At 41.0% G+C, this 26,843-nt stretch overlaps 1 protein-coding gene across 4 annotated transcripts; it reads left to right on the top strand.

Moving 5' to 3' along the window:
* Window positions 1–33: 33 nt before the first annotated feature.
* ERP27 (endoplasmic reticulum protein 27) lies at window positions 34–26,843 on the top strand. Of its 4 annotated transcripts, XM_047787487.1 has the most exons (7): window positions 34–672; window positions 1,061–1,158; window positions 3,405–3,542; window positions 18,677–18,793; window positions 23,172–23,297; window positions 25,232–25,429; window positions 26,075–26,843. In XM_047787487.1, exons 1-7 carry the CDS (start codon window positions 579–581, stop codon window positions 26,120–26,122), a joined length of 819 nt encoding a protein of 272 aa, XP_047643443.1. In that variant the 5' UTR covers window positions 34–578; the 3' UTR covers window positions 26,123–26,843. The 4 variants fall into 4 exon arrangements, with proteins under 4 accessions (XP_047643443.1, XP_047643441.1, XP_047643445.1 ...); XM_047787485.1 differs by having other exon boundaries at window positions 34–1,158; XM_047787489.1 differs by lacking the exon at window positions 25,232–25,429.

The raw sequence follows: 26,843 nt of genomic DNA on the forward strand, positions 1-26,843 counted from the left end.
CAAGGCCAGGGATCGAACCCGCAACCTCACGGTTCCTAGTCGGATTCGTTAACCACTGAGCCACAATGGGAACTCCATCAAAGTCCCAGTTTTATAAGTGAAGCAACCGAGGCATAAGATCTCAAGTCACAAAAGTGAGCTGGTATTCACAGCCGGCAATGTGTCTGTCCTCTCACAGCACCCTGTGAGTTTCCCAGTCTTTTACGACTTTCCATTTTTTATTTAAATGATCTGTTGATTTATCCATCTCTCACATTAACACTCCAAGTTGGGAGAAGCTGGTCAGGTCGCAGTCATCCTGTATCCCTACTGCATAAGTCAATACCTGGCACCGAATATTTTATTTAAATGAACTGACCTGACTTTCTTCCTGGCTTTATGGAGGCCCTGTCCCTGAACTCGGGCCTCTTATCTCAGAATTTGAAGGTTCCCCCACCCCACACCCCAGAGCCAGCTGCAACGTTCCCAGAGCATGAATAACACCGCAGTCAATTAACCACAGAGTAGATTTCCCTGGATAGGCATCTGCAAACACCAGGTCCAGGGCTTGGAGCAGGAGCAGGAGAAGGAGAAAGACAATGGAAGCCATGGGGTCCAGCCGCCTGCTTCTATTCTTTCTCTTCACATGCAAGCTATCCCCAGAAGTTGCTGCAGAAGTTCAGGAATCCTCAGGTAAAAGAAAAAAGCATTTGAGTGACCCAGAGGGTAAAAGGGTTGTTAGCAGTCAGGAAGGGAACATGGTAGTACGGTGGGTAGTTTTCCTCTAAACCAGGGAAACTTTCCAGGAAATGCTGGGTAAAACTCTTGCCTGAGTGAAAGAGGGAAGTCTGACATTATCCTTCAGAAATAGGCTATTACGTGAGGTCCTTACTCCACAAGTTAGAAAAATAAAGCCTTGGAATGATAACTGCATCCATAAATCTCTTCGGCCTTAATCTAAAGAGAAAAATAGAGATGTCTCATTGTTTAGAGCTGCTGCTTCTCTACTCAGTGACCCCAAACTTCCTGCCTTTCTCTCACTCTCCATCTCCCCCACCAACCCTCCTCTATTTCTGTCTAGATGGCCCCTGGACCCAGAAACTGGCATCGCTCAGAGACGTCGCAGCTGCCGTGGAATTCATCGCTGCTGCTGAGGTGGCTGTCATAGGCTTCTTCCAGGTTTGTCCAGATACCCCCACCTGTTGTTACCCCCAAAGAACCAGAAATAGTCTACCTTAAAGGAGACAAGTTAGTCACCTGCTGGCCAGATGACACTGCCTTAGAAGCCAAAAGGCCCCCCGAGTCTGCTTTTAGCTTGTCAATCAAGAGTTCTCAATCTAGACATTCCCAGTCTCTGAATTATGTCTCATACCTGCTTCAGGAGTTCTGAGGCTGTCAACTAGGTCTTCCCGTGCTTTGAAGCTTCAGTCAATATCTGAATTCTGAGGCAGGGGCCAGAGCAAAACTAACTTCTATCATCCAAACAACACATTTGTCAATTGTTACCTCTAGCCAAATAGGTAATCCCTCATTCTTCTTTCTTTTTATTTTCTCTGTAATGTTTCGGGGGTTTTTTTTTGTTTTTTGTTTTTTTTTTTAGGGCTGCAACTGCAGCATAAGGAAATTCCCAGGCTAGGGGTCATATCGGAGCCACAGCTACAGCAACGCCAGATCCAAGCTGCATCTGCGACCTACACCACAGCTTGTGGCAACGCCAGATTCTTAACCCACTGAGCAAGGCCAGGGATCGAACCAGCATTCTCATGGATACTAGTCAGGTTCTTAATCCACTGAGCCACAGTGGGAACTCCTGTTTGCTCCGTAATGTTAATAAGGTTGGCATTTTGTCTATTGAAGGCATTAGCCTCCATCTTCCAGATCGGCTGCCTGGCTAATAAAAGCAGCCATAAATGAGAGAGCATCATTCCAGCATTTTTCTTTTTCTCTGGAGGTGACATCTGGTGATTCTCACAGCTGATCAAGCCCCTACTCTCTCCTTGCAGACCTTCTTGTCTGTTTCATAATTCCAACTCACCATCACCCTGTCTTTTCTGTGCACACAGCTGGAAATGGCCTCGATGAGATATGAGCAGGGGGAGGACCCGAGGGGAGCACATTTTTCAGTGATGAGAGATCTGAGCCGTAGACAAAAAGAGCCACCCTTCCACAGGCAGGGAGTGGGAAGAAAGTAGAACTGGAGGAAGGTGCAGTAACAGAAATGGCCATAAGGTGTCGCGGTCCCATCCCATTCTAAGGAGCAGCATGAAAGTCCCATTCCAAGGATCAGAATTAAAAAAAAAAAAAAAAGAGGACGCCTTGATGAACAATTGTTCATAGCCTCAAATGAACTCCATACACCCTTTGGGATGAACAAGGTGCCAACTCCCTCTGCTTGACCCCAGATGCAAGGTTAATCATAATCTTTTTTCTTAGCATGTCTCTTCATTCAGCCAGAGAGATGTCAGGAAAGAATATATTCATTCCTGTTCAATGCCTGGAACTGCTATGGGCAAGCGTCCTGTGACAGCAGGGAAATAATGCCAGCTTGCTATAGAAAGACTGGAATCCTCAGAAGAGGCTTCCATGCTCCCTCCTGCAGGCCTGGGTTCTAGAGTGGAGAAATGCACAGTGTGTTCAATAGCTTACACGCAGTGGAAAGAGGACTATTTGTTCCTGTCCTACAAAAGCCTTTGTTAAAAATAAAAACCTTCTAAGCTTCCACTCTAATTTCTTTTCTTTCTTTCTTTTTTTTTTTTTCCCTTGGCCCTTTAGACAGCATTTATTACTTATTTTTGCCTTTCTTCTCTCCTCCACAAATTATTCCCCAAACATTTGTCTTCTCTGTTATCCCAATAACAAAGCAGTCCAGCTCAGCAGGCCTCTCTGATTTTGAGCCCCATCTCAACTACTAATAAACTGCCAGTTCTATGGTAAAACCAGACAGAAGTCCCAGGCTTAGCAACAATTTGAGAGTTACCTATTAACCCACCCAGCCTGGAAAATTCAGCCTTCATTTTTAGAGGTCAATGTTGTCTTATTGGACACTATGATTTCTGATTGAGGGAGCACCTTTCTAGTCCCTAATCTGTTTTTTTGTTTGTTTGGTTTTTTGCCTTTTTATCTTTTTAGGGCTGCACCCGCGGCATATGGAGGTTCCCAGGCTAGGGGTCTAATCAGAGCTGTAGCCACCTGCCTACACCACAGGCACAGCAACACCAGATCCGAGCCATGTCTGCAACCTACACCACAGCTCATGGTAACGCCATATGCTTAACCCATTGAGTGAGGCGGGGAATCAAACTTGCAACTTCATGGTTCCTAGTCTGATTCATTTCCACTGCGCCATGACAGGAATTCCCCTAATCTGTTTCTAAGTCTCTCTCCTCCAAAAACAATCTGTGGGGTTCTTTTCCTCTTCTTTTTAGGATTTAGAAGTACCAGCGGTGCATATGTTCCGTAGCGTGGTGCCAAATTTCCAAGACGTGTCCTTTGGAATCAGCACTGCTGCTGAGGTTCTGGCCCACTACAATGTCACCGGGAGCACCATTTCCCTCTTTCGGCTGGTAAGTCGGCTGGACAGCTCCAGTCTTCTTGCAGGTTTTCCTTAGGTTGTGGCTGCAGGGACTCCTGAGACCAGAAAGGAGTCTAGGTCTTGAACACTGATGGTGATGCCAGAGTCAGGAACCACGATGACAAGAATGATGGTTCAACTCAAGCTTCAACTCATGCTTCCTAAACAGATGCTATCATAAAGTGGAAAGAGACCTGGACAGAGTCAGGAGATGACATTTGTCAACCATCAGCCACATGAGTGGGCACGCCACTGACCATTTTTTTTTTGGCTTCCATTCTTTCCTCCACTTAAAAAGAAAGATTTGCAGTTCCCATCGTGGCTCATTGGTTAACAAATCCGACTAGGAACCATGAGGTTGCGGGTTCCATTCCTGCCCTTGCTCAGTGGGTTAAGGATCCGGCGTTGCCATGAGCTGTAGTGTAGGTTGCAGATGCAGCTCGGATCCTGCGTTGCTGTGGCTCTGGCGTAGGCCGGCAGCTGTAGCTCCGATTGGACCCCTAGCCTGGGAACTTCCATATACTGTGGAAGCAGCCCAAGAAATGGCAAAAAGACAAAAAATAATAATAAATAAATAAATAAATAAATAAAAAGATTTGACCATATCAGCTGTAAGGTCTTTTTGAGCTATAAAATTTTATCCTTTCATGTCTTTGAGAGTTCACTTGGGTTGATCAAACCTATGTGAGACAACTGCTCTGTGGCCTACACAAGATGTTGATAATAAAAAACATATAAAGTATATTCTCCCCTGTTGTAGATCTTAAAATGGAGTAGAAATTGTTAACATAATGTGCAAATATCTATAGTACAAAGAGCATCACCACGGATAAAATATTATGAGGGTTCCAAATGATAAAAGTAAGGTAGGAATTCTGACCAAAATAAATTATGAAGGAGACAACTGAACTGGGACTTAAAGAACAGATAAAACTTGGACAAAATAGAGGAGAATTCATGGCTAAAATGGGGGAAAAAATTAAACTTAGGAAACAGTGGTGAGGCCAAGTTGACTGGGTCTCAGGGAACATGTTTTGGGCAAATGAATATGAGACAGAGCAACTTGATTGGAACCATATTGCGGAGAAATGTGAATACCAATTTAATGGGTTTGCACTTAAGTTGGTTGGCAATGACCAGCCCTCCAGTCTTCAGATCAGAAAACATGAACAGTGATGTGTTTTCACAAGATTATTTTGGCAGTAATGAATAGGATGGATTGTTAGGCAAAAAAAAAAAAAAAAAAAAAAAGCAAGAGGAAAGAGAACCTTTATAAGGATGATAAAATAGGTCATGTACTAGGGAGCTGTAGAAAAGAGGTGACAATAGAAAATAAAGAAAAGGCAGGTCCTGTGATAATTAGATATCAAAATTATGAGAAGTTCCTGCCATGGCACAGTGGGTTAAGGATCTAACTGCAGCGGCTCATGTTGCTGCAGAGGCTTGGGTTTGATCCCTGGCCCGGTGCAATGGGTTAAGGAGCCAGTGTCGCCACAGCTGTGGTGTAGGTAGGTCACAGCTGTGGCTTGGATTCCATCCCTGGCCCAGGAATTTCCATATGCCATGGGTGTGGCCATTAAAAAAAATTATGGAAAAGAGGCAAGGTTTAAAGCCAGAGTACCTAGGAATAGTGAGGGTGTAACAGAAGGAGGGATTTCTGATGCTTTAGTTGGTTGTGGAGTTTGTATTGTTGATGGAACATCAAGATGAAGATGACCAGAGTCCACTGGAAATGAGAAACTGAGCAAAGGTTAAAATCCCAAGATTTCTGGACTGAATGTTTTCCCTCTCTCACCTCCATCCTATCTATCTCTTATACTTTCATCCAAACTTCATTTTAAATGTATTTTATCTTCAATATCTCCAACTTTCTTTAAGCTCTTGATACATCATTATCTAGTTTGTGCATCACACCATTAAAATGGTTTTCACCTGGTCCTCGTGGGTTCCATATTTCCAAATCCAGTGAACACTGCTTAGGTTTTATGTTACTGAACATTTTGGCCATATTTGAAAGTGTTGGCCATGCTTTTCTCTTTAATACTTTCTCTTTCCTTGACCAGAAAACCTACCTCTCCTGCTCCCCCGACTTTTTTTATGAGTCCTTGAGACCTTCTTTACCTCATCCACACGACTGCCTGGCTCAATGCTCTTCCCAGTCTAGGTCATAGGATCCACACGCCTTGGAAGCAAAGGCTATTTTGTTCATTACTTCAACCACTGAGCACTTAAAGGTTCCTGCCATGCCAAAATCGAGAGGAAGATACAGAGAGTCCTTATATATCTCCTGCCCCATTCATATGTAGCCTCCCGCATCAGAGTGGTACATTTGTCACAAATGATGAAACTACATTAAAACATCATCACTGCCCAAACTCCATAGTTTACATCATGGTTCACTCTTGGAGTTGTACCTTCTATCATTTTGGACAAATGTATAATGACATGAACCTATCATTATGTTATCCCAGTATTTTTACAGCCCTAAAATTCCTCTGTACTTTTCCTGTGAATGAATTAGAGAATGAATGAAGGTGTAAACCTTAAGTAATGTAATTAGTTCTCATGATAACCATTATATGCTTGTTGAGGATCTGGAGTGTTTTATCGCTAGCCTGGACCACTCGTGATTCAAATGCTTTCTGGATATAACTATTTGGATGCCCTTATAAGCACTGCAGTCTTAACTTGATCAATATTGAATTTGTCATCTACACCCACTGAATCATATTCTTCCCACCAAAACACTGTTTTACTGAATGGCTATGTTCGTTCAGTCTCTAATTGTTGTCAATCTCACCTCCTTTTATTCTCCTCCAATCTTTCTCTTTCGTTCCTTGAACAGACTCTGAGTGTCTTTGTCATAAACATTTTCAATATCTTCTTTTTTATTTATTTTTGATTAAATTAGTTGATTTACAGTGTTGTACTAATTTCTGCTGTTCAGCAAAGTGACACAGCCTTATATATACACACACATTCCTTATCTTATATTTTCTTCCATCATGTTCTATCTCAAGAGACTGGATATAGTTGCCTGTGCTGTGGAGTAGGACCTCACTGCATATCCATTCTAAATGGAATAGTTTGCATCTACTAACTCCAAATAGATTTCCCTTTATTACCACTTATCCTGTTTCCAGATTGATATCACAATGAAGGATTTTTTGTTTTGTTTTGTTTTTGTCTTATTTGGGGGAGGGGGGAGGTGCACCTGAGACATATGGAAGTTCCCAGGCTAAGGGTCAAATCAGAACTGCAGCTGCTGACCTACACCACAGCTCACGGCAATCCCGGATCCTTAACCCACTGAGGGAGGCCAGGGATCGAGCATGCATCCTCATGAAAACTAGTCAAGTTCTTAATCAGCTGAGCCACAAGAGAATCTCCACGATGAAGAATTTTAAATGCAAATTTGACCATGGCATCTCCTTTTTAAAAACTCTTCAATATTCCTCATTGCTTATGAGAAGAAAATCAAGGTATGTAATCATGGAGTTTTTAAAAAGTGACCTGGCCACTAAATGCTTCTCTATTCCCTTTCCTAGCACATTCCCACCCTGGACTCTACCTCTGACCACCTAACTACACACAGCATCAGGACACAATTCCGTCCTGTCACGCAGGCTATTTTTCTGCCTAGAATGCCAACTGACACCCTTCACTCAGCCTCACTCAGCTAACTCCTCGAATTCCAGCGAATCAGTCCAAGCATCTTTTTTTTTTTTTCTTTTTAGGGCCGCACTTGCAGCATATGGAGGTTCCCAGGCTAGGGGTTCAATTGGAGCTACAGCTGCTGGCCTATGCCACAGCCACAGCAATGCAGGGTCTGAGCTGCATCTGCAGCCTACACCACAGCTCACGGCAACGCCGGATGCTTAACCTACTGAGCAAGGTCAGGGATCGAACTTGGAACCTCATGGCTTCTAGTCAGATTTGTTTCCACTGCACCACAATGGGAACTCCCCTCAGTTCAAGCATCTTATCCTTCAGAAAGCCTCCCTGGAATCTCCAAACCGGCCTAACTATTCCTCTCTACTTCCACATCCCTGTTTTCATTGACCACTTTTTAGTGCATGTCGTGTATTTCTGTGTCTATCTCATCTTTCACCCCCATCCCCACCCCAGATCATGAGCCAGTCAAGGACAGGAACCATGACCCATTCATCTTTGAATTCCAAAACCTGCAAGATGTCCCCAGTACCTAGAAGACATTCAGAAAGTGTTCGGGGAACTGACTCACACACCAAAGTGTGTCTGAATGTGCACGGGTCCCTTCAGCAATTCTTCCCCCACCTGGACCACAGTTGTGGGTTTGCACTGTCACATAGGATTAAGTCAAACTCTTCTGTAAAAAGCTTCAGTGAGAGAGATACATAGTATATATAAAATAGAAAAATAGAGTCCTACTGTATAGCACAGGGAACTATATTCACTATCCTATAATAAATCATAACAGAAAAATATGAGAAAGAATATGTATATGTGTCTGTGTATAGGTATACCTGAATCACTTTGTACTGCAAGAACTAACACAACATTGTAAATCAATTATACTTCAATTAAAAAAAATTTTTTTTAAAGAACAATATGAAAGGTTACACGAATGTCTTTCATGTTACTGTTGAACTATTCGTAGCAACCTACCAATACAAAAATTCTAATTCACTACCGATCCTCAAGTACTTCTTTCCCAGTTTATTATTTGTCACTCTATGAAAGTCTGGTTTGAAAGTCTCAGTACTACCCAGATACACATGTGGGGAAGAAAAACAAGTGCTCTTGCTTCCACTGTCTCTACAGGCTTTACAACCTCTAAAGGGTGTATTCACTTTGTTTACAATTTATTCTCTACAAAGCCCTGTTGATGACCTCCCAGAGCTGCTGGCTCTTCTTTAGGATCTGTTTTTTGTTTACCACTTGACAGACCTCCTCTGAATGAACTCCTGGGACCTCTGTGGAAAGGGCCTTTACCAAAAACAAGCACACTGGTTCCTGTCCTGCTCCATTGGCAGGTCTGGGAGAGGTTCAGCTCATGCAATGAAAGCTTCTAGATAAACATTTTTTTCCCCTCAGTTTACACTTACGAAAATTCAGTCCAAATTTTAATAGTGCTATTATTCAGGAGATTGGAATAGCCTTAAAAAAAATCAACCCAAACTATTTTCTAAGGTTTTTAATTTGTAGTGTATTTAAAATGTTTGCATTGAACAAACTAATACTTATTATTTTTCTTTTTAGGGCCTTTCCACAGCATATGGAAGTTCCTAGGCCGAGGGGTCAAATTGGAACTGCAGCCGAGGTCTACACCACAGCAATGAGGGATCTGAGCCTTGTCTGCAATCTACGCCACAGCTCACGGCAATACCAGATCCTTTAACCTACTGAGCGAGGCCAGGGATCGAACCTGCATCCTCACAGACACTATGTCGGGTTCCTAACCCACTGCGCCACCATGGGAACTCCAAACTCATACTTTTAACACATTCAAACATATCATTCAATGCCATCATGCTCCTCAGAGGGTGAGCCCAGTATTTAGAAACAATGGTCAATTCCCAAGTCCGGCAGGAGTGATGTGGGAGCAAAGGGATGACCTTACAGGATGGATGTGGTCTTCGGTGATTCCTGCCAGTTGGTCTCTGTGATTCTGCATAGGTCCGTCAAGAGGCCCTTTGAGTCTGCAATTAAAAATGTTCTTTTTTACATCAAGAAACATGAGCCAGTTGCAAGTTTTATAATACCTACCTTCATCTCAGATCTATAATTTCCTCCGTTTGACTTTGTGCTTAATTTATGATCAGCACTAGCCCAGGTGTTTCCGGATGTTCTACCATTCCAGTCTCACCAGAATCTGATGAGATAAAATTATTATCTGTGCATTATCAATAAGGACACTAAAGTTCCCTGAAACAGAGTTGTCCAGACTCTCACAACTATAGATTCTGTGACCATTCCTCCTCTACCATAGTGACTTTCTACAGCACTTAATCCTGAAGCAAACCTTCATTCGTACTCCAGATTCCATCTACCCCCCATGCTGAAGTCTTTTCAAAATATCGCTTTCTTCTAAACCGTCTATTTCCCTGGCACTATTTAATCAAATTCTAGAATTATTTCTTAAGATTTAATCTAGGCATTACATATTTTGGCAAAGACATTTCAGAATTTACACATATAGTACGTTTCCTCTGCAGGAACATATTTAGAGATAAGCTGAAATAATAAGTGGAAATGTGAGTTGACAGCTATGATGGTGCACTAAGAGGATGGGAAATACTGTATTTATGGAACACATCCCTCTCCAAAAATAATGTGGGCCATCTACATAAATGCGATCGGGAAAAAATTTAAGTAAAATGGAGTGATAGTAAGTCGTGTATGACATCCTCTCTGCTCTAGGACACAACTTGTCTTTTGTTAGTGTCACAGCTGGAAGACCCTCCCCATTGCCAATAGGACCCTTACTCTTTCCCTAACAAAGATGTGATCCTTGCTGAATAAACCATGAGCCTGTCTTAAAGTGGAATATCAGATATTATTCGAATGTTTACCTTGTTTTGAGTATTCTCAATGACTTCTCTTTTAAGAAACAGAACTAGGAGTTCCCTGGTGGCTCAGTGGGTTAAGGATATGGCATTGTCCTTGCAGCAGCTTGGGTTGCTGCTGTGACTCAGGTTTGATACCTGGCCCGGGAAATTCTGTGCCATGAGTGCAGCCAAATATATATATATATATATATATATATATATATATATATATATATAGCCAAACTTAACTTTGACCCAAAGGGATAGTAATGGAAACACAGAAGAGGTATTTTCATGCCTTTCACAATTATTCCTTGGATACCACAATTTAAGAAAGGCACCTTGCCAAGCAGAAACTCAGAAGGAACCAGTGCATAAAGATAAGCTGATTAAAAAATGCAAAAAGTAAGATATGTCTAATTTTAAAATACTTTTTTTCTAGAATATATATTTACCAAATACATGGTGAGGCTAAGCAGGTTATAAAAAACAAACCCAGAGACATGAGGGCATTTGTTTAACAAGTGACTTCCCAGTGCTAGCCAAGATATTTTATATTGCAATTGATGTAAACCATGACAACTTTAATATGTTATGTGAAAAGCTGGTTTGTTAATTAGTGAAATCTATCTAAATTCAAAAGAATATTGCTGAAATACAAAAAAAAAAAACCCACAAAAAGCAAAAAACAGAAAAGGAGTGATTAAATCCATTGGTATGATACAGTGTCTGAAATACAAACTATTCTACATCTGATACTCTTGGCGAACCTCACAATTACATTGTAAGGTGACAACCCTTCTGGTTTACTGTTTCTGGTTTTCTTCTCGTGCCTCTTTTCTTGGGGAGGAAAAGAATATGATTTTTCAAGGACAATTCTTTCCCGAAACTGGAAAAATATATAAATTTTTTTCCCCATTATTGATCCCAGGGTAGAATTTTCTTTCCAGTGCATTATGCAAATAAATTCCCTTTACAGAAGGGAGATTTCCTGTTCAAAGGTTGTTTCCAGGAACCCTCCACATGAACAGTCCAGAGTTTATTGGTTTAAGAAATAGCGAAATAGTCAAGCATGTTTTGTTCAAAGAAGCGTGGCCAGCCTGAGGCTTTAGGAGGGTGGTTTTTACTAAAGCTCTTTGCTTCTTAGAGAATGTTATCACCTGCCCAACATCCTCTGGCTGCCTTATATCACATTATCACATTCCTTAAGTCCAAAAACACCTGGAGTGGCTGATGTTTCCTGTCCTCCCGATTCTGGGAAATGTGAGGGGTTGCCTGGCAAAGGGAGCCTAAAGGGGGGAGCTCCTGGCCCAAAGCACAGCTCTGTCTGCCGAAGCACAGGCCCCCAGCCCACAAGTTTCTAGAAAAATGACCTGGAAATATTTAGACATATTAAATACCAAAACAACTCTGATTTTGGTTGTCATGATGGTTTTGATGGTTGCGCAAGTAGCAATGCCATTTGCAGCATCGTGAATGCAACTAGAGATTCTCATACTAAGTGAATGAAGTCAGTCAGAAAGAGAAAGACAAATACCATATGATATCACTTATATGTGGAACCTGAAATAATGGCGCAAATGATCCTACCTACAAAACAGAAACAAATCACCATGGACGTAGAGAGCAGACTCATGTTTGTCAAGGGGGAGAGGGGAGGGAGTGGGATGGACTGGGAGTTTGGAGTTGCTAGATGCAAGCTATTACATTTAGAATGGATAAGCAATGAAGTCTTACTGTACAGCCCCAGGGAACCTTATCCAGTCTCTTGGGTTAGAACATGATGGAAGATAGTATGAAAAAAAGATTGTATATGTATGTATCACTGGGTCACTTAGCTGTACAGCAGAAATTGAAGGAACAATGTAAATCAACTATACTTTAATTTAAAAAAAAAAAAAAAGCCCTATGAAGGAGACGTGCCAGTGGCAAAGCAAGCCTTAAGCAGCTTTAAAGACAGTGTGCATATATTTTCTTTCTCTCCTCCCTCTTTGGTCTGCTGGAGGGGGAAGGGAGAAGGATGGACAAGAAGGAGTCCTAGGAAGACTTTTTCTCCTGCTTTTAGACTCCTGCCTCAAGCTTTCTACTCAAACTGTGTGAATTTTGAAACAATTAAATAGGCAAAGGGAGTTCACATTTTAAAATATCCAGAGGTTTTAATGAATTTTTTTTCAAAATTCTTTTTTGAAAATACAAACATTTTCTGTGTCTTGGCATGTATGTATTTCATATGTTTGAGCTGTGAAAGAAGGTCATAAAATAAAAAGCTCATAAAATAAAAAGCTTAAGTTGCTACCTGAGTGAATGTCAGCTCTTCTGGGCCTCAGTGCCTGACGTATACTAGGGACTCAACAAATAATTCAACACAAATGGATTACAAGAGATATATCCAAATGTGACTCGATATATTCAGAATTAATAAAATTAACCATAAAGAGAGTATTTGGTTTCTTGGAGGTTAACTAACCCAATGAGAGCCCACCTTGAACAAAACAAAGCAAAAATAGACAACAGGGGTTATACTGGGGATGACAATAATGAAATATCTTGGATTTTTACTGTTTAGTAACTGTAATTTAGCTTCGATTGAGTTCCCTCCTGCATAAACTTAAATGAGATTTATGTCTGCCTCTGCTGGCTAGACCAGGAGAAGGTATCTTGGGAGCAGAAAATGGTTCTGGAACGGGGCAAGATCTGATTGGGGAAGACCTTTATAAGATAGCAGATGTAGGGGGAAAGGGTTGGAGTTCCCGTCGTGGCGCAGTGGTTAACGAATCCGACTAGGAACCATGAGGTTGCGGGTTCGGTCCCAGCCCTTGCTCAGTGGGTTAAGGATTCGGCATTGCCATGAGCTGTGGTGTAGGTCGCAGACGCGGCTCGGATCCTGCGTTGCTGTGGCTCTGGCATAGGCTGGCGGCTACAGCTCCGATTCGACCCCTAGCCTGGGAACCTCCACATGCCACGGGAGCAGCCCTAGAAATGGCAAAAAGACCAAAAAAAAAAAAAGGGGGGGGGAGGGTTAAGGTTAAGGAGATGGTCAAGAGTTTGTGACCCAGGGATCTCAAGAGTGATTCAAACTGTTTTAGGAAACAGACAGAATTGTTCAGGAATCAGCCCTGATCATTTCGTCTGTAAGCATAGTTGCTATGGGTAACTGAAGCTTTATCTTATGTCTTTATGGGCATGAGGAGATGAGGGGAGGGGAATGGCAAATTGGGGAACAATGTTTGGCAGTGTGAAGTACTATCTTTTACTATATCTAGATATCGTGGTGAGGTAGTTCTAAAATGTGAGTCTGGGATAAGAGACCAGGTAACTCCTCAATCCCTTCCACCAAAGATAATTTTTTTTTTTAAGCTGAGCAAAAAAAAAAAAAAAAACCCAAAAAACACAAACAAACAAACAAACACCAAAAACCCCACAATTATTTTAAAGGGGCATTTGGAGAACTAGCAAGAGAGGGGAAAATGTCTCGGCTAAGATCTAAAATAAAATGAACACCTCAAAAAATGGAGCCCATACTGCGACTACTTTTCATCGGGGGGGCTTAGCCAGTTCTAATAGGAACGGCAGAGAGGCTGAGAGGTTTATTAGCACACTGGATATCCTCAAGGTGCCAGAAAAGTAAATGTTGGCATTTGGGGACCACAAGAGGAAATAGGAGGTAAATCCAGAAAAATTCCTTTTGTTCCATTTTGGACCCTAAAGAGCGATAGCCTCCAATCAAAGATGAGCCATAAGTATATTGGCCCCTCATGGTCTGCAGCACTGATTCAAGTCACCTCAGTCCCTGAAATTGATTAGGATGATCATATATGAATATATATAAATAAACACACACACATACATACACATATACATATATACATACACTACATACACCTGCACACATTTATAATTATATACGTTTCACATTTATAATTTACCCTTAGTCCTGCCATAGTATAATAACTGAAGGTCAAAGGGAAAGAGAAAAACCCTTAAATCAGAGAAAAAAAGATTACCCTCAAAGTAACCTCAAAGGGGTAAAACTAAGATTCACAGATGCCTTCTCAACAGAAAGAGTGAAATGCAGACTGTAAATAATTACATCTTTCAGAAACAGAAAGAAAATAACTCTCAACTAAGAATGCTACCCCATGGCAAAAATAGCCTCAAAAATAAAAGTGAAATAAAAGTTATTTCAAACAATTAAACTGAAAGAATGTCACTGGACAAATCTAACATTCTAAAGGGAATATTAAATATGTTCTATAGGCAGAAAGACAAAATCCCAGACAAAGCTCAAAAATGCTGGAAGAAATGAAGAGAAACTAAAATGTCAATATGTGCATAAGTGTAAATGTATATTGACTATTTAACAATAATATCAATGTCTTGTGAGATTTAGAATTGAAATACACAGGAGTTCCTGTCGTGGCTCAGTGGTTAACGAATCTGACTAGGAACCAGGAGGTTGCGGGTTCCATCCCTGCCCTTGCTCAGTGGGTTAAGGATCTGCTGTTGCCGTGAGCTGTGGTGTAGGTTGCAGACGCGGCTCGGATCCCGCGTTGCTGTGGCTCTGGTGTAGGCCAGGGGCTATGGCTCCAATTAGACCCCTAGCCTGGGAACCTTCATATGCCACGGGAGCAGCCCAAGAAATGGCAAAAAGACAAAAAAAAAAAAAAAGAATTGAAATACACAACAATAATTACCTGTAAATTGTGAGTTTGGGCCAGGGATTTAGAGTTGGAAGGAGGAAAAGCATATTAGAATGTCCTAATGTCCCATATGATATCACTTATATCTGGAATCTAATATACAGCACAAGTGAACCTTTCCACAGGAAAAAAACTCATGGACTTGGAGATCAGACTTGTGGTTGTCAAAGAGGAGGCGGAGGGAATGGGATGGACTGGGAGTATGGGGTTAATAGATGCAAACTCTTGCATTTGGAGATAAACAATGAGATCCTGCTGTATAGCACTGGGAACTATATCCAGTCACTTGTGATGGAACCTGATGGAGGATAATGTGAGAAAAAAAAATGTGTGTATGTAAGTACAACTGGGTCACTTTGCTGTACAGTAGAAAACTGAAAGAACACTGTAAACCAACTATAATGGAAAAGATAAAAATCATTTAAAAATTTTAAAAAAGAATGTCCTAATGTCTGCATTGCCCAAGAAGAGGGTAAAATTGCTAGTTTGCATTAGATTCAGATAAGCAAAGTATGCATGTAGTAATGCATGCTGGTGATCCTTAAAAGAATAATTACAGTGTGTGTAACTTCTGAGTTGATAAAGAAAAAGAGGGCATAATAGAAAGTTCTCAGTTGATTCAAAGTAGGCCAGAGATGAACGAAAGTGGGATTTGGAACAGACAGAACCAATAGAAAATGCATATTTAATTAAATATATTAGTAATTAATGATATAAAATAATCTAATTAAAAGGAAAAGATTATCAGACTGGATTTAAAAATAAAACTATGTGCTTTCTACAAGGGATACAATGTTCCAAAACATAGGGATATGTGTAAGATATAAACATAGATTGAAAATAAAGGGATGAAATATACCATGATGACACTTCCAAAAGAACACTGGTATAAGTATATTAATAAAATAAAGTGGGCTTTTAGGCAATGAGCATTCCTAGAGATAAAGAAAGACTCTCTACATAATGATAAAATTTCAATTTTCCCAAAGGATTTAACTATTCTAAATTTTCAGGTATAACCTGAGAATATATAAGCAGAGACTGACAGGACTGTAAGAAAAAAAATGGTTAAATACACAATCAGAATGGGAGATGTTGACAGCCCTCTCTTGATAGAATATGCTGGTTAAAAAATAACCAGTAAGAATATAGAAAATTTGAACTTTAAAATTAACCTGCTGTGTAGTACCGGGAACTATGTCTAGTCACTTATGATGGAGCATGATAATGTGCGAAAATAGAATGTGTACATGTATGTATAACTGAGTCACCATGCTGCACAGTAGGAAAAAAAATTGTATTGCGGAAATAACAATGAAAAATAAATAAATACAAATAAATAAATATTTAAAAAATAAAATAAAATTAACTAATACCCTGATGCACATATATAGAATACTGTATTTAAGACTATAGAATACATATAACTTGACACATATAATATATCTAGAAGCTGACAAATAATAAAAATAAAATGTAAATTTCAGCTAGAAATCACTAACAGGAATAGAGCCAGAAAATCCTAACATTTTTAAATTGAGATATATTTCTAAATAATCTATAGGTTAGAGAAGAAATAAGAACCAAGATTAGAAAACATTTTGAGCTGAATGATAACAAAATCTACACATGAAATTTATGGATGCATCTATAGCCTTCTAAAAGGGAAATGTGGAGATTTTACTGTGTATTTTAGAGAAGAATAATGCTAAAAAATCAAGAACCTAAGCATTTTAAGAAGAAAGAAAAAATAAGTCCCAGGCAGATTTTATATCTATCATAAGAGACAAAATAATAATGTTTCTGCAAGACTTTGGCGTAGTCAAAGAAAGCAAAAAAAAAAGCAAAAATACACAGTAGATAAAAGGAAAAGATCGATAACTTGACTGAAATCACCATCTGTTCATATATGATCACCATTAAAAAGGAAGTCCCGGAGTTCCCGTCGTGGTGCAGTGGTTAACGAATCCGACTAGGAACCATGAGGTTGCGGGTTCGTTTCCTGCCCTTGCTCAGTGGGTTAACGATCTGGCGTTGCCGTGAGCTGTGGTGTAGGTTGCAGACGCGGCTCGGATCCTGCGTTGCTGTGGCTCTGGCGTAGGCCGGTGGCTACAGCTCTGATTCAACCCCTAGCCTGGGAACCTCCATATGCCGCAGGAGCGGCCAAAGAAATAGCAACAACAACAACAACAAAGACAAAAGACAAAAACAAAAAACAAAAAAACAAACAAACAAAAAAAGGAAGTCCCCAGCGGGAAAAGATACATAATTTTAGAACCATCAAAGGGCTCATATCCAGAATATATAAAACCTTTTCAAATCAGTAAGAAAATGATGAATTCAATAGAAAAGTAGGCAAATGGCTGGAACAGATACTTTAGAAAGAGGATATATACCTGGTTAATCAAGGAAGTAAGAGTAAATCTATTATGAGCTACTACCGGATATTCACCAAAATGAGTAAAATTAGAAAGGCTGATAATACCAAGTGTTGACAAGGATGTGGAGCAATGGGACCTTTCAAATAGTACGGGGACAGATATACATTCTTTTTCATTTTAGAAAATAGGTTGGCATTGTCTCCTAAATATACATCAGAATGCCTGTCAAAAACATACCGTTCTATAATCAAAAATCCCAATCCTAGGAGTTCCCTGGTGGCTAAGTGGGTTAAGGATTTAGCATTGTCACTGCTGTAGCTTGGGTTCAACCCCTGGTCTGGAAGCTTCTGCATGCCATAAGCATGGCCAAAAAAATTAAAAGTCCCAATCCTAGATACATGCTCAACAGACACAGAGGCATGAGTACTAAGATAAATGAATGAGAATGTTCACTGCAGCATTATTTTAATAACCAGAAGTTGAAAACACTCTAAATAACCACCAGTAGTAAAATGAGTAAGTGTTTTGCATAGTGATACGAGATATTATACAGAAAAGAAAATGAACAAATTACAGCTATGTGCAATAACAAGAACGACCCTCATAAACAAAATTTTAAGCAAAAGAATCAAGATACACATACAAAAAAACATAGTTTGTTTCCACAGACATAATGTTTTTTAAAAGATGAAACTGAAGTATAACATTAAGAGATGCATTTTTACATGGTAAAGCTATAAAGAAAAGGATGAAAATCCTCATCATAAAAGTCAAGATAATGATCAACTTTGGCAAAAAAAGGAATGGATTACTGATTAGAACAGATCACAGAGGGCTTCAGGCCTTCTGACAATATTCTATTTCTTTACCTGAGAGGTTGTTCTACAGTTGTTTGCTCTGTGTTAATTTACTGAGGTTTATATCTTCTGTTCTGTGCTTTTCTCTGTATGTGTGTTTTATTTCTCATTGAAAAAGTGCATCAATAAAACATAAATCTGATCCTGTAAACGCCCCCCCCCGCCCTGAGGTTAGAGTTTCATCTACTCACCTTGACTTCAGGGCTCTTTGGAAATGTTCTCTGCCTACCCCACTGCCCTTGTCTCTCTCCTACCTTCACTTATTAGCTATAGTAAAGCGAACTGCAACTTCTAGAAATGGGGCATCTTTCATCTTTTTGCCTTTTGCAAATACTGTTCTTTATTTAAAATTCCCGCCCCCACCCCCCACCGTCTGACCAAGTTTAGCCTTCAAGAGCTGCATCTTCCTGGAAGCTTTTCTGCTCTTCCTCAGGTGACATTCCCTTGGGAGGACACTTGCCACAATCTGTGGGATGTTTCTGTTTACTTCTCTGTGTCCCACAGGACAGTGTGTTCCTAGAGGGCAGGGAACATTTCCTATTTACCTTTCTGTCTTTAGAGCTTCAGTTAGTGCCTGGCATGTGGCAAAGAGTCCAGAAACACTGATCAATGAATGAAGACAGAGCTGTGACAATTTCACCCTTTTTGTTTGACCCAGGTGGATGACAAACAACTGGATTTAAAGAGTGAAGACATTGAAAGGATGGATGCCACCAAATTAAGCTATTTCATTGAGCGCAACAACCTCCACTTGGTGACAGAATACAACCCTGTGGTAAATAGCTCCTCTCTAGAATCTTAAGTCCCTACCTCAGGAAGGGCACTTGCTTCATAGCAGAAATCCTTTTTCTCAAGAGTTCTGATCCTTTGACCAATAATAACATTAACCACCATTAACTGAACACCCAGTTGTTTGTGTTGCCATCTTTATAACAACATTTAAGATTGATGGACTTTCCCCTACCCAGCAAAGAAACGGAAAAATTAAATGATGTGTCACATGACTAGTAAGAAAGTCAGAGTGCAAAGTTAAGGCGACTAGTTAAAATGTCTGGGTTTGGTCGCCTGAGAGAGTTCAGCAAAGTTCTCTGATTCCAGCAATCATCTAGACCATGCTTCTCAAACAAGATTGCAAGCTTGCTGGCTGCAACTACGAAAATACCGAGGGCTCATTTTTTTCCCCCTAAAGCATCGATAACCAGTACTTTGGAAACTGCAAAAGAAGTAAATTAATAGACAAATGAGATGCTTAAAAACAAAGCCCACTGTTCACATATTTGGAGGCTGCAGCAAGGTAAAATTTCTAAAAAGTTTTTACACACCTATTCCCAGTATCTGTGCCTATTGCTTTGTGGACTAGTAACTAGCAGTTCTCAGTCTGGCACCATCGCCAGGTCTCTAGACCTTCATGGAACCTTAGCTTTCTTTCCTTGGATGGTACCTGCTACTTGCAATCTGGGTGGGAGTGTTGGTCCATTCATCCAGATAATCTTCTGGCCTTCTAACACTCTACAGCTTATAGAATTCCCTTATATGTCCTGCCTTTTACCTTCCCCAACATATATCATCTTCTGATGGAGAGTTAACTTCCAGTGATCTGCACCATCTCGGAAATGCTGTGCATTCCCTAATAACCATCATGATTTTTAGAACTTACAAGGCCCTTTCACATCATTTTCTCATCTAATACCCAGAGTGATTTTTTTCGAGGTTGAAGAGAGAAAATTATTATGCCCATTTTATAGAGGAGAACGTTCAAGACCCAAATACATTCAAATTACACAGTAAGTAGAAAAGGCATCATTTAAGGCAGGAAACTTAACTGATGATGCATTAGCTCATTTTGTCTATTTCCATTTTACTGGAAAGGAAATGGGAGGTCAGAAAAGTGAAGTAACTTCCTCAAGGCCATATGACTGGTCATTTGAGCTTCAGTGACAGCTCCTTGTCCCCTGCTTTTTTCATGGCTGGTCTGTCTGACGGAGTCCTGTGGTTTTCCCATTGCCCCACACAGCATTCAACAGAAAACACCCCTTTTCCTGTTGACTAAATTCTTGTCCACCTCTCACAGCATGTTTGTCACCGTGGGGTGTTGACTCCATTTCCACTTCTGCTGAGATTCCAAACACACACACCCCAGGGGTGTTGGCAGTAATAACTGAAAAGGCATTTCTCTCCTAGACCATCATCATTCTGGTCATTGTGTCTATAAAGCTGCCAGGAGTGCATGTGAGACCTGAAGGGATGAACTTCCAGTCCCTAGGTTTATGGCCTCAAGGTCCTGGACCAGCTTTCATGAGTTTTCATGCCTGGTCCATCTCTCATCTCATAGAACAATGACATATTGTGTGAAACTCCACATTCATAGTGATAGCAAATCATACGAAGAAGAAATTAGGAAAGAATTTCTTTAGAGAAGCAAGTTCAACTCTGTGACTTTTTTTATTTGCCTGACGTAGTGTTTTTCTCATTTGGAGACCTGCTTATATCACTATAGTCGTTTCCCATTCGTGGCTGGTGCAGAGATTTGTACCAGTTGCAAGCGGACAGAAATTCACAGCCACATAATTGACCTCCTCTGCACTTTTAATGCACACACTCAATACTTGTTTCAAGATGAAAATCTGGATATTTCTATTAGGATTAAACTAATCACTTCTGCTGTGTCCAATCCTTTCTGCTAAAACAACTATATCATTTGACTATTTAGCTTTGAATTTTTTTGACTCTTTCCAAGATTTTTTTTCTTTCTTTCTAGGCACGCCTGCAGCCTATGGAAGTTCCCAGGCCAGGGATTGAATCCAAGCTGCAGCTGTGACATATGCCACAGCTGCAGCAATGATGGATCCTTAACCCACTGTACCCAGGGCTGGGGATCAAACCCTCACTGAGGCAGAGACAATGCTGGAACCTTGACTGCTGCACCACAGCAGGAACTCCAACTCTTCCCAAAATTTATTCTCCATCTCTGCTCTAGGAGGATAGATGCATAATCTAAATTTAAGAAGCAGGATCTACTGAAACAAGAGACAATTATTTAACATCCAATATTCCAAATTTAAAATCTAAAACCTAGTTTTAAACTCCAGGGAGGAAGAACTCATTGGATCCTCCTTGACTACGTGTTGGCCAGTAGAGCTGGAAAATCTCAACAGAGCAGCGTACAGCTTCTGGAAGGATCTTACCTCATTGCTTCCCTCCCTGCCATCCTGGGACCCTGCCCAAAGATTCACACTTTCTTCCTGTGTACAAGCTTGTTTTACAGAAATGCTTGCAGATTTAGAAGAGAGACGTCAAAAGGAAAGGGAGTTGTTTAAGAGAGACCCCTGGGAGTTCCCTGGTGGTTTAGTGGGTTGAGGATCCATTGTTGTCACTGCCGTGTCTCAGGTTCAATTCCTGGCCTGGGAAGTTTAGCATAATGTGAGCATGGCCAAAAAAAAATTAATAGAGACCCTTTCAGGAAAGGGAAATGAAGGGAGCCAGTGCCATAGTTTCACACCATCTCTTCTCACCTCCCCCTGCTTCATAGCTCTTCCCTCCCCACCATCACCAACAACTTCATGGGGAACCACCATCTCTAATCACCAAAAAAGGACACGATGCTTCTGGTCTCCCGAAGAGCTTATTTTATTGCGAACCTGAAGTAGACTGAGTCAACCATGCTTAGGGTTGAATTGGTTTAGATGGGATTTTGCAATCAGCTGTGCAGGAGGCAGTATCTTGGTGATCAAGAGCATGGACTCTGTAGACACATTGCTGGCTATGCATCCCAGCTCACCACTTCTGTGACTTTAGGAGATCTTGTGCCTCAATTGCTTCACTTAGAAAACTGGGACTTTGAGGATTAAATTAGTTATTACATGTAAAGACCTGATAATAGTAAGCACTCAAAAGTAGGCACTCTAAGATGCAGTCAAAGGCCACATTGTAAGTGCAACTTGCAACATAAAAAAGGGTTGAAAAAGTGACTAAAATGTTACACGATGTGTTTGTTATCTACTGATGCATGACAGCTTACTCTAAAACTTAGCAGCTTAGGAGTTCCCTCCCTGGTGCAGGATAACGAATCCGACTAGGAACCATGAGGTTGCAGGTTCGATCAATGGCCTCACTCAGTGGGTTAAGGATCCGGCATTGTCGTGAGCTGTGATGTAGGTTGCAGATGCAGCTCGGATCCCGAGTTGCTGTGGCTCTGGCGTAGGCCGGCGTCTACAGCTCTGATTAGACCCCTAGCCTGGGAACCTCCATATGCTGTGGGCACAGCCCAAGAAATGACAAAAAGACAAAAAAAAATTGATTAGCTCACACAATTTCTGTGAGTCAACAATTTGGTAATGGCAGGGGCTAGGTGTTTCTAATCCAGGGACACTTGTGAAGTTGCAGTCACTGGTCAGGGAAGCAGTCATCTGAAGGTTCGACTGTGGCTGGAGGATCTGCCTCCACAATGGCTCAATCACATGGCTGGCCAGTCTGTGCTGGCTGTTAGCAGGAGGCTTTAGTTCCTTGCCATGTGAAGCTCTTCACAGGGCTGCTTGAATGTCCAGCATAAGAGAGTAAGTGACATAAGAGAGAGCAAGGCAGAAGCCACTATGTCTTCCTTGGCCTAACCTTGGAAGACACACTCTGTCATTACTGCAATATCCCACTGGTTACTCAGCTAATCCTGTTCAGTGTGAGGAGGAGGGAGCTACACAGTTGCATGAAAAACAGAGGGTAAGACTAATTCAGAGCCATCCTGCAGGAATTGCCATTGGTGTTATGGATGCACAGGTCTCATTTATGTTCTACTGTACCTATTCACTGGGTTGCCATTAATATTTTTTTGTTTTGTTAGTTTGCTTTTGCTTTTCTTTTAGAGCCATACTTGTAGCATATGAAATTTTCCAGGCCAGGGGTTAAATCGGAGCTACAGCTGCCGGCCTACACCACAGCCACAGCAACTCAGGATCCGAGCTGTGTCTGTGACCTACACCACAGCTCATGGCAATGCTGGATCCTTAACCCACTAAATGAGGCCAGGGATCAAACCTGAATCCTCATGGATACTAGTTGGGCTTATTACTGCTGAGCCACAACAGGAACTCCCACTAATGGGTTTTTTTTTTTCTCTCCTTCTTTCTTTCATTCTATCTTAATACATTTCAATTTGCCAGACTTCGGTTGGCCTTTTACACAGTATTGTTCCAATTCATCTTCTACTGATAATGCACAAGACCTCCCCAGAGTTTGAAGAAAGCATGCACAGATACCAGAAGGCAGCTAAGCTCTTCCAGGGGAAGGTAAGTCTGGACTGGGAGATACCCCTTGGAATACACAGCAACGGGACACTAGTAAAGGGGAGGTAGGGACAGGGAAGAGAGATAAATGGGGGAAAAAATGTGGTTAAGTGATAACAAAGTGAGAAGTGGAGCATAATAAATCACATTACTCTGATGTAAAAATAAAGATGTATTTTATACTATTAAAGATTCATATAGTCATATCTTCCATCAGCAATACATCTAATTTTTTTAATACATCGATGAGTGGAAAGAAAATAGAGACCCGAAGATACTGAAAATAAAAATCACTTAGTAGTCATGATTTTTTTTTTTTTGTCTTTTTGCTATTACTTTGGGCCACTCCCGCAGCATATGGAGGTTCCCAGGCTAGGGGTCAAATTGGAGCTGTAGCCACTGGCCTACACCAGAGCCACAGCAATGCGGGATCCGAGCCGCGACTGCAACCTACACCACAACTCACGGCAACGCTGGATCGTTAACCCACTGAGCAAGGGCAGGAAACAAACCCGCAACCTCATGGTTCCTAGTCGGATTCGTTAACCACTGTGCCACGACGGGAACTCCATGTAGTCATGATTTGTTTATTCCTTGCTATAAACTCTAAAGTTTTAGACCTCAGTGGTTCTTTCTTTTTTTTTTTTTAATTTTTTATTTTTATGGCCACACTGCGGCATATGAAAGTCTTCCTGAGCTGGGGAGTGAATCTGAGCTGCAACTGCAACCTGCGCCACAGTGGTGGCAACACCAGATCCTTAACCCACTGTGCTGGGCTGAGGATCCAAGCAGAGCTTCCACAGTGACCCGAGCCACTGCAGTCGAATTCTTAGCCACGGTGCCATGGTAAGAACTCTGGAGCTTATTTCTCAAATAAAATGCTTGTGTAGCGAGTGCTTATTGTATAGCCAATAAGTATTTATTTCTTTCCCTTCCCTAGCCTGTGTATTTCTACTTGATATGACTGAAATAGTAAAACTTCAACTACTTCAAGGCCACCGTGCTGAACTAGAGGCCTGTTCAATGATGAGGGTTGTCTCGTTATAAAACAAGCTGATTTTCCAATGATTGTTTCCCTAATACTGGAAGTTTTCAGTGTTACTAAATATAGATGATCCTCTAACCAAAATATTATAAATAAGATTTCTACTTTGTGTAGAAGGTTTGATTTAATAATATAAAATAATGAACATTTATCAAGCATGCAGTATATGCCCAAACTAGAAATACTAAATCCATTCACCTGTTTAATCCCTGTCAACAAAAGCCCATTTTTCCAATGAGAACACCAAATCTCAGAGAGGCTGAATAGTGTCCCCAAAGTCACACAGCTAGAGAGCACTAGAGGAAACATTTTAAAAGAATTCTCCACTTTTAGCCATTAGGCCATACTTTCTCCCTTAGCTAATCACCAAATTCTCTTCCAATTCCATGTTCCTAAAATTAAATAAACCTGATCCAAGGGATAAAAAACCAGAACAATGCCAAATAAGAAGGAATTCCTTTTGGAGTACCCACTGTGTCTCAGTGGTAACAAACCCAACTAGTATCCACAAGGATGCAAGTTCAATCCCTGGCCCTGATCAGTGGGTTAAGAATCCGGCATTGCTGTAGCTGTGGTGTAGGCCAGAAGCTGAAGCTCCAATTCGACTCTTAGACTGAGAACTTCCATATGCTGCACCTGAAGCCCTAAAAAGACAAAAAAGAAGGAGAAGGAGGAGCAGGAAGAGGAACAGGAGGAGGGGGAGGAGGGAGAGGGGAGGAAGAGAAGGAGAGGAGAAGAAGGAGAAGGAGGAATCCATTTTAACTCAATGGATATTTCCATCGTGTGGCACAGACCATGCATTCCATCAGTATAAACTGCAGCAATTATAAGGTGTATCTTTCTCCCCAGGACCTCAGATAGATCTTTCTCTTTCAAACATCTCTGACTGCAGATTCTTTTCATCCTGGTGGACAGTGGTCAGAAAGAAAATGGGAAGGTGATCTCATTTTTCAAACTAAAGAAGTCTCAATTGCCTGCCTTGGCAATTTACCAGACCCTGGATGATGAGTGGGATACGCTGCCCATAAGGGAAGTCTCAGTAGAGCATGTGCAAAACTTCTGTGATGGATTCCTAAAAGGAAAGGGGTCGGTAAGTGTGAGACTCCTGGTAAAGCAAGTGGAGGTTTTCTTTGTCTCTCTGTCCCTTTAATTTCTTTTTGAATAAAAACTCTTAAAAAAAGAAGAAGAAGAAGAAGGGTTCTCCTTCTGGCTCAGCTGGTTAAGAACCCAACATAGCCTCCATATGGATGTAGGTTTGATCCCTGACCTTGCTCAGTGGGTTAAGGATATGGCATTGCCACAAGCAGTGGCATATGTTGCATATGTGGCTCCAATTTGACCCCCAGTATGGAACTTCAATATGCTGTGGGTGTGACCATAAAAAGAAAAAAAAAATTCTTTGACCTCCACCGGATTTGATTAAGAGTAAAGGAATGGGAGGATATGGTGGTCAGAGTTGGTATTCTTTCTAGGATATAATCATGGAAACAGAACTCCAAAAGCATGTTTGGAAAGGTCTTGCATATTCAAAGGAGGTGAATTTGGGATTTTACCATTCTGTGTACAATATCAATGGGAAAATAAATCAAATTCCATGTAAAGAGTTCCTGAGATAAAAGTTGAAGATGGATTTAGGACTTTTAAGTAGGAATTAAACAGCTCGATTTGCCAATCTCAGAGTTCATAAACAAGAGTGGACTCCAAGTCTAAATATATGTGTCATGATGTTTTTCAGAGAGAAAACCATGAATCAGAAGAAACGACTTCAAAGGTGGAACTCTGATTTCTCCCTGATTCTTCTATGTGCTACCAAGTAACTACTTCATGCCAAATAAAAAGGGGTAACTCAAACCTCAGAGACACTAAGCAACAGGGTCACCAGGCTCACATATACACACACAGAGATACACACACACACACACACACCACACACACACACACACACACGCAAATGCACAGACAATATACACACAGCTCTAGATCATTCCTTAAAATCTTATTTACTCTTCTTGTCTTTTGTTTTAAAGACACTACCTCTCTCACTACCCATCCCATTTTTTCTTATGTGTCCATACTGATTTGGCCCATACACTGTCATAAATGCCACCAGATGGAAGCTTTAAGAGAAATACTGTGCTCCTGCTATGAAGGGGCAACATTCCTAGAGGGAGATGGTTCTATGTGTCCTTTAATACTGAATTCATATATGGCATGTGACTCACACTCAGCCTCTTATAGAGTCGCCTAAGGGTAGAAACTCTGCCTTCCTCCTATGCCTGTGTCCCTCTCTGATTCAGGGCCAAGGACAAAAAGATGGCTTTTTACACCTCTCTGGAAATGTCTTTTTTCCAGAAGTCAAATGATGTTTCCAAGCCTCTGAACTCGGCAGAAACAGGCCATGTCAAAACTCTGTGCTTGTTTAGTGTTCCTAACTCCCCATATAAATCAACAACCGCATGATAAATAAAAGGTAATCATGTTATAGGAAAAGACTGGCCTCTCTT

The sequence above is a fragment of the Phacochoerus africanus genome, chromosome 7, assembly GCF_016906955.1.
Source record: "Phacochoerus africanus isolate WHEZ1 chromosome 7, ROS_Pafr_v1, whole genome shotgun sequence".
Lineage (NCBI taxonomy): Eukaryota > Metazoa > Chordata > Mammalia > Artiodactyla > Suidae > Phacochoerus > Phacochoerus africanus.